The following is an 8,852-nucleotide window of genomic DNA, read 5'->3' as shown; positions in this document are numbered from 1 at the left end:
TGGGTTCTGGGGGGGGGCGGGGGGCAGTCGAGTGGGACGGGAGACCGTGAGAGAATCTACGGCCAGTATTGCAAAAAGGAATTTGGAGTCGAGCAGACCACGACGAGAGCTCATCGGATGTAAGTATGCTTGGTCGCTGTTGCTTTTTATGTGCAAGGCAGAGATGGGGAGCCGGGGTACTAGTGTTAGTATTTGGAGTTACTGATCACGTTAAAGAGGCTTATGAGAGGATAGAAATAACGCTGGGGAAATTAAATTGGGAATTAATGGTAAGGAAGTGATTCATCTGCGTATCCTTTATCCATATTTGTGTGTTTACGCACACAATGCCATGGCATTGGGATTTTACGCACAGATGTCGAGAAGCAAGTGCTGGTGGTGTAAATGCGGCATCCATTGGCTGCAGTTGGTTAATGTGTTCCGACATTCCCTGCAGAGTTTATTTTGCAGGAGACGCTCCGGACGGCACCAAAACACTGCGTCTTTGTGCGCGGCCTCGGCAGTGCCAGCCCAAGTATGTCTAAAGTGTTGATCTCCTGGGGCTGGACTTGTCCGAAAACCCCAGATTCCAAATTCCACCGTCTCTAGTTTCTCAGAACCCGTTCCTGCGTTTCCTTTGCCCTCTTTGAGAAGCGCTCTCTCTTTTTCTTTTCTTTTTTGGTCACCTGGATTTATGGGGAATATGTTTTCCATCTGAGGGTGCTGTGAATGTTCATCCATATAGACAATTTATTGACTACAACTAGCCACCACTGGTTAATTCAAAAATACAGATTCACTTGTTGCACGTGCACGAATTTTTGCTTTTTTTTCTTGCCGGGAAAGGCGGACCCCACCACCAACAATTTTTTAATCAAACCGTTTTAAACAAACATTAATTATTTGCTTTATTTAAAATTGTATGTATGAAATGACATTTTATATATAATTATATAATTAATTATATATTACTTTTTATATGAAATTAATTTAAGTTGTTAATTTAATTTAATAGACATGATAAAGATGATGATTTGGTATTACAATTTATTAGCATTACAACCACAAAATTCAAAGCATAAAAAATATGCTTAGCTAAATGAGCAAATATTTCACCAATATGTGATTGATTACATTCGTTTTTAATAAGACAGCATCATTTTAATTAATAAACTGTATAAAGCACCCAAAAAAAACAAGGTTTGAGGAATAATCCTCTCCACTGACTGCGGTATGAACAGTTGAAAGGCAGATTTGAGGGCATGACCTGGTGTAACTGAAAATCTGGCGCAGCGTTGGGCCTGGGACCAGTCCCATGATGTTTTTAACTGACAGTGTTCCCTGACTGGAACAGGGGGGTTTGTGACCGCTATGTTTCCATTCTATCAGCATCTCATTTTCAACCTTGTTATTTTCTACTTCTTCAGAGGATGATTCATTGTACTCCCAATTATGTTCAACATTGTGTTGCCCCTCTCAGATAGCAACAGTCCCACAATGAAGGGTCTGTCTCCTGTTATATCTGAGGCATTGGAAAGCTTTTTGAATTCAGCAGCATACCTTTAAGTTCAAATAAAAGGTGTGTGTGTGTGTGTGTGTGTGTGTGTGTGTGTGTGTGTGTGTGTGTGTGTGTGTGTGTGTGTGTGTGTGTGTGTGCACAAGAAAATGGCAGTGCTGTTGGTAAAAGGTTTATTTTAATCCACCATCATCAGTTTGACATTTTTGTGATGTAATCCTTGAAACCGTTCTAATCCTGTTGTGCGGGTGAAAACACTGGAATCTGGCATTACTGGTGACAGCGGAGGGCGATCTAATACAAATCCCTATAAATTGGGGAGATCCGTCTCTTGGAAAAAAATTAAAAAAAACGTAAAAATCCCTGATTCACAATCCTGATGTGGATATTTCAGAAATGTTCTGAAGTCAAGTGAAGTTCTAGCGCCTCTCTTCGTGTCAGATGTATTTCCAGGTGAGCAGTGACACCCTGTGGTCGTTGCTGGTACTGCTTCTCTGCGTCCCGGGAGTGCGCACGGCCAAGTGCCCGAGGCAGTGCGTATGTGACCAGATCCAACTCACCGTCACCTGCGTCAACAAGAACATGACTCAAGTTCCAACTGTTGATGAGGTGTGTGTGTGTGTGTGTGTGTGTGTGTGTGTGTGTGTGTGTGTGTGTGTGTGTGTGTGTGTGTGTGTGTGTGTGTGTGTGTGTGTGTGTGTGTGTGTGTGTGTGTGTGTTTTTTTCGATAAAGCAGATCATTCATGCGCTTCTGTCATGGTTTGTTTTAGAAATGTGGAACAGAGAACACATGGAAGTCTTCCTCTGTCTCGTCCCTCCTGTTGCCAGATAACGGTGAAGCTTGACCTGAGGGGGAATGACATCCAGGAGTTGCCCACTGGGGCGTTCAAGAACACCCCCTATCTGACCCACCTGTCTCTGCAGCACTGCAACATCCGCACCGTCAAGGAGGGGGCCTTCCGCAGCCTCGGACGCCTGGTCTTCCTTAATCTCGCCAACAACAACATAGAGATCCTCTACCAGGTCAAATGCATGCACTTTTAAATTATTATTTTTTTGTTTTGTTTTTTCTCTCTTAAATAGCATTTATCATGAGCTTTCCGTACAGAAACTGGCCAATATAACAAATTACTGTCGGTTAATAGAGCAACAATATTAGGTGTTAGGGTGACCTGCTGAAGAGCGCATCCGACAATTTTAAGGGAGAACAGAATATTCACACCCACTTTCCCTTCCAAGATTTTCATATTAGTGGTTCTTCATTTTGAACTCCAGAAGCCTCCCAGAATCCCTTAAGGTTAAATTGAATGAATCCTAACTAGTTCTTCCACGAAGAATCATCATCGACTAAAGAATCACTTAATGTGGTTAGGTGGGTGACGGTTTATTTGTGTTTCTTATATGATTCTTTGGGTTCTTATGGTTCTTTTGGAGAGAAAAAAACCATACCCCTCCAGTCCATTCACCACAATGCATTGTGTAGTATTGTACATTGGCCTACACAAGGGCAATTCTCAATTCAAGTGTACCATGCTATTTCATTGCAGGGAGTGCTGTGCCAAGCCAAGAAGGGAGACCTTATCTCTTGTGTCTTTATCTGTGGGATGAGTTGAATGTTGCTTGTCTTAAAATGTTCCGCCGTTGAACAAAATCTCAATGTGTCCAGGAGTCCTTCGACGGCCTCTCTTCACTGAAGCGGCTCATGATCGACCGAAACCGCGTGGAGGAAATCCAGCCTGGGGCGTTCTCCCAGCTGGGCTTCCTAAACCTGCTCTCCCTCACACACAACCAGCTGGTCTACATCCCCAACATGGCCTTCCAGGTTCGCCGTCTCTCTCTCACGCGCACACGCGATCTCTTTTACTTTTCATCAATATGACAAACACAAATCAGCCCCACACAGGTTTACTTATTGCTTACTCGATAAGGTGTCCACGACATTATCGATACAGCTATTCAACAGTCATTCTCCGACCAGGGCTTACAGAACATCAAGTGGCTCCGTCTCAGTCACAACTCTCTGAACTACCTGGATATTGAGGCTTTCGCGGGCCTGTTCACCCTCACCCGCCTCAGTTTGGACCACAATGAGCTGCAGTTCTTCCCCTCGGAGACCATGACCAGGTGGGCTGGGCCGGAATTCTAATTTTAGTGTCATATACCCTACATTGATTTTTTTCAGTCAATCTTATCTTGAGTTCTCACTCCAAGTTGTGTGATTGGAACTACACAACGGCCACCGGAGACCGGCATCTAACCTTTGTTGCCCTGGAAGTAGTGGAAGGTTACCATTCACCCTTCATCCAACATAAACATAAACGTTTTCCTAGTCCAACAAGAGTAGCGCATTTGAGCTTTTGACAATTTTGCGCATGCATATTTGGTTTCAAGCATATTTGTCTGGGAGAAAACAAGCTATTTTTACTAATAGCGTCAAATTGACCTCCCTTGGCATTACTAAAGGGGCCCCAGAGGGTTACATTTTGGGTCCCTTATTATTTACAATCGACATGAGACTATTGACATTAGTATTATTATTTCTCTAACATTAGAATGTTCAATTTGTATCATTTGTATGAATTTGACTGTACTTAAACCCAAGCCATGACTAGATGACAATCTTGAGGCATTTATCTTCAATGTTAAACTTGTTTTAAATGCCAATAACACAAAATGTGTTTCATTCACAATAACCCAGATCGCTACTATTCCTCCCCCTGCTATCCCTATAATTAATGGGTCTGAAATCAAACTTCCCCAATCCCATAAATACCTGGGAATTTAGCAAGATAGCAGCTTGACTTTCAACCTCATGTGGCGCAACCAGCTCAGAATGTCAACAAAAAAATCAGTTTGTTTACACAGGAAAATTATTGTACAATCAGGATGGATCTCTTCAACAAAAAGAAGACAATAACATTCTGTCATTTTCACCCAAAAGCCTTACAGGGCCCAATAAGACTCCTGAAACTTCCCCAATACATTCAAATCTCTCCTCAACTTTAAAACTATGGGTCCGCTGCACCAGATCTCAGGACAGGCTGCGCTTAGACATTCCACGTACATACAGTACGTAGAACACGGGAAGACTGCCTTCCAGTTTTATGCTCCTCATAAATGGAACGACCCTTTAAACGGAAACCACCTTTAAATTCTTAATCACTGACTTATTTAATGTTCACTAAATGCTGGCTCTCTGATTGTGTGATTGGATGTTCGCTCTCTTTTGTTTGCACATGTTATTTCATATATGTTCTGTTCTCAGCTCTCTCATGTAAAAGATATTTCAATCTCAACTAGACAACCTGATGAATAACGGTTTCAATCAATCAATCGATTCATCTCCTACCGTCCAGACTGCCAGAGGTGACCCGCCTGGACATGAGCTACAACCCCATGACCTACCTGGGTGAGGAGGCCGTGTCCATGGCCAAGCTGAGCCACCTTTTCCTGGACCACATGTCCCTACAGGACATGGCCAACACGGCTGTGTCACGCTCGCCCGGCCTCATCCACCTGGACATCGGCTACAACCAGCTCCGCGTCGTTCAGCCCTTTGTCGCTGGCTCACCTAAGCTGGCCCGCCTCAACCTGGCCGGCAACCCCATCTACTGCAACTGCTACCTGAGGCCTCTGAGGTAGGGCTTTTCTTGTTATTCCCTGCTGACCCCAGAAAGGGAATATGAGTTCCTCCTCTGCTCCATTGATGTTCACCAAAACAGGGAGCTAAAGTAAAGGTCTTGGTTGGAAGCAAAATGAGCTTTCTAGTTCATAATTGTCAGTACCGCTCGAAGGAAAGTTTTGAGGTGGAGGATTTTTCTCTATAGACGACTCGCTCAATAGACTTGCCACCAAAAGACTTTAGTTGGAAATCAGATGTGGGGTTATTTCCAATAAACCTCTTTCCATTACTGTCCAAGGTAGTCCACTGCCTTATTGCCTCTTATTTCCGCATAGGATCGACCTTGTCGGGTTTTTCCTTTTAAACTCTGCCCTAAAGGGAGTGGGCCATCCGTGGTAAGGTGAAGCTGATGGGGGCGTGCGGCGGACCGGCCCACTTCTCTGGGGAGAGTCTGGGGTCCATCCACCCCCCGGACTTGCGCTGTCAGAGTCAAGAAGCGATGCTGAAGGCAGAGTTCGAGGAGGCCTCCAGGATTGTGTCTCCTCCCACCGAAAAGCCGGAGAATAAGGTCAAGTGTCCCGCCAACTGTGCCTGCGAGGTGAGTAGTAGCAAAGTCACTTCAAGTGTGCTCCGTCTCCTCAATGAATCCTCAACAACAGGAATAGAACAAAGTGACTCTTGGTAGTAAATCAGATTGCTTTGCATTTGGAACAGGACAGTTGAAGTTGGTGAATTCTTTCTCCATTCACAGGGTGAGACTCACCACTCCTCGTGCGAGAACCGTGGCCACGCGAAAGTCCCCCATGGTTTTTCTCCCGCGACCAAACTGCTGGACCTGCGTGGCAACCACTTCCACTACATCCCGAGCAACAGTTTTCCTGGCGTGGCCCAGGTGGTCTCCCTCCACCTGCAGCGCTGCAAGATTGTGGAGGTGGAGGACGGTGCTTTCACCGGGATGAAGGGCTTGGTCTACCTGTACCTATCCGACAACGAACTTTCGTCTCTCAGCCCCGAAGCTTTTAAAGGTCTGGGAATGCACTAAACATCGGAATCCAGACATGAGTGAAAGAAGACAGTGAAATCTGAAATTATTGTTTTTGAGAAAAATATTTTTCAGAATGTATTAAGTATAAAGTCCATTAGTGACTTTGTACATATACTCAAGTAGAAGTAAAAACCAGTACCTCCAATATCTCCTGTATATGTCACTAGTTACTCCCCACCTCTGACAAAAAAAAAAAAAGCCCAAACAATTAGAAAACAGAGAGAATCCATGACAAGGAACATGAAAACAGAGATTGAATCCCTTCCATGATTGATGAGTGCAGTTGGTAGTATTGAAAGCATATTCCAGTACCCAGCTGCTACTACTGTCAAAGGGCCTTCATTGGGTTTACTCTATCCCCCCACCTCCCCCTAAGGTCTCCCCCAGCTGACCTACCTCCACCTGGAGAAGAACCGCTTCACCAGCTTCCCCAAGGGGGCTTTCAAACTTCTGCTGGGCCTGCTGGCGCTTCACTTGGAGCACAACGCCATCACCAAGCTGGAGCCTGGCTCTCTGAGTGGCGCTGAGGGCCTCAGGGGCCTCTACCTCACCGGAAACGCCATCAACAGTGTTTCCACGCGGGCCCTGGATAAGGCCAATGACCTGAACACCCTGCATCTGGGCAGCAACAAGCTCAAGGAGGTGCCCACCCAAGCATTGAGCAAGGCGGTGAACCTGGGGGAGCTGAAGTTGTCGGGGAATCCAATCCGCTGGGTGGGAGCCAATGCTTTCCAGCCACTGGGTAGATCGCTTAAGGATCTGTATCTGGACAGCATGGGTTTGGAAAAGGTGGGTGGGGTCGTGTTTGGACACGACTGTCTTATGCGATTACGGAGTCAGAGTGTAGCAAGCTTTATACCCTCATATGTAAGAATAGAATAGAATTTTAAAATAGGTCTTTGAATGAAAATGAATTGAAATAAGTTGTCACTCTGTTCTGGCTGTTGATTGCTCTATAGCAGGGGTCGGGAACCTATGGCTCTTTCGATGACGGTATATGGCTCGCAGACAATTTTGAGCTATAATTTTTCATCACAATTAACAAGTAATAAATAATTATTCTGTGTCATTTAAAAGTAAAACAGGTAAGAGAAATTACAATTTTGAAAATAAAATTCAAAATATGAATGTGGCCGACAAAGGGGCGTAGTCAAGCACCGGCTGCGGACCACAGAAAGACTCCGGGGCGCCTTTTACTTGGCGCCCTGCCCCTCCCGGGCCTCTGCTCAGGCGCCACTTGTGGGAGTCTCTGCCCACAGGTAAGTGTTTAGGGAGGAAGACGGAGTCTTTCTGGCCGAGAGTTTTATTGTTCATTTCAATATGCGGCACGCAGGCCACAATTATGTATATCACTGAGGATTATAATAATAATTGTGGATAATAATGATCCTCTTGGGAGCAGGAGGAATGGCGTTCCACTGCCTGGCTGCTTATGAGCCCATGCGCCGATTTCCTCTGTACCACACAATGCAGCGTGTGAGTATTGCCGTATTGACCATGGCTCTACATACGCATGTGAGCAGTCTTTCTCACATCTGAGAAACATTAAGAACAACCTATGCTCACGTTTAACTGAAGGAAGCCTCAACGCAGCATGAAGCTTAACCTCACTATGTCTGAAGCAGACTACAAGGCCATCAGCAAAACCATGCAACACCAGAAGTCACATTAATGGTAAAAAGTATTTTATTTATTATTGGTTAGCTACAGTATAACAACAATATTAAGAATAAAGAGAAATTTATTATATATAGCGCTTTAAGTACTCAGATGTGTTATACGTTAAAAATGTATGCCTTACTTTAAAAATGCACACATTAAGTTGCATTAAAAATTTATAAAATATTATATGACTCACAAGGAAATACATTTGGAAATATTTGGCTTTTATGGCTCTCCCAGCCAAAAAGGTTCCTGACCCCTGCTCTATAGTGTCCTAGTATTTTTACTGTTGAAGGGCAAAGGACGTCAGGGAGTCTAATGTTTTGGTGATACGTTCCTTTCACATGGTAGATGTCCAAGGAATCCCTGGCTGGACTAGCTCCTGGTTTGAGGAGTCTTTTCCTGGAGGGAAACCAGCTGGAAGAGGTTCCCGACCTTCACCCTCTGACTTCCCTGGAAGTCATCAACCTGGCTGACAATCCTTTACTGTGTGACTGCCCCCTACTGCCCTTACGCATGTAAGAGACACAGAAACCAGTGCTGACACATACATTTCCCTCCTTCAAGTTCTTAGTCACATATTTCAAAACAACACAACATAAACCCATTTGTAAATTTGGCCCCTATTTGTTCTTCTTTTGATAGGTGGATAGAGAACGTCAACCTGAAGGTGCGGGCCACCTGTGCCTACCCCCCTGAACTCAAGGGTCGCAGGGTCAAGGACGTACACGCCTTTAAGGCCTGCCCCGGGGGAGAGAGTCTTCCTTCCTCGCCCACGCCCCGCCCAAAGCTCTCCAAGACACCCAAGGTGACCAAACCTAAACCGGCACACCTCAATGGCCCCCGAAAGATCAAAATGCTTAAAGTGAAATCCAAGCCTCGCAAAAACTCAACCCCGAAGCCTGGCGTGGCCAAGAAAACCACAAAGAGACGCAGCGAGGCCTGAAAAAGCACCTCATAGTGATGGGGATGTTGGGTAGAAAGGAGAAATGTAGCATTCCATATAGAACCCCAGTGAGCCACAGGGT

General features: G+C 45.0%; 1 protein-coding gene across 1 annotated transcript; it reads left to right on the top strand.

The window, feature by feature from the left end:
• Positions 1-33: 33 nt before the first annotated feature.
• Positions 34-8,795, top strand: chadlb (chondroadherin-like b). The gene is made up of 11 exons (XM_080021633.1): positions 34-119; positions 1,937-2,104; positions 2,324-2,518; positions 3,162-3,317; positions 3,474-3,619; positions 4,852-5,133; positions 5,496-5,715; positions 5,869-6,142; positions 6,539-6,951; positions 8,176-8,342; positions 8,470-8,795. Exons 2-11 carry the CDS (start codon positions 1,937-1,939, stop codon positions 8,768-8,770), a joined length of 2,322 nt encoding a protein of 773 aa, XP_079877759.1. The 5' UTR covers positions 34-119; the 3' UTR covers positions 8,771-8,795.
• The last annotated feature ends 57 nt before the right edge of the window (positions 8,796-8,852 follow it).

Source organism: Zeus faber, assembly GCF_960531495.2.
Source record: "Zeus faber genome assembly, chromosome: 20".
Classification (NCBI taxonomy): Eukaryota; Metazoa; Chordata; class Actinopteri; order Zeiformes; family Zeidae; genus Zeus; species Zeus faber.
Note: the sequence above shows the minus strand (reverse complement) of the source record. Positions and strands in the feature narration are given on the sequence as shown.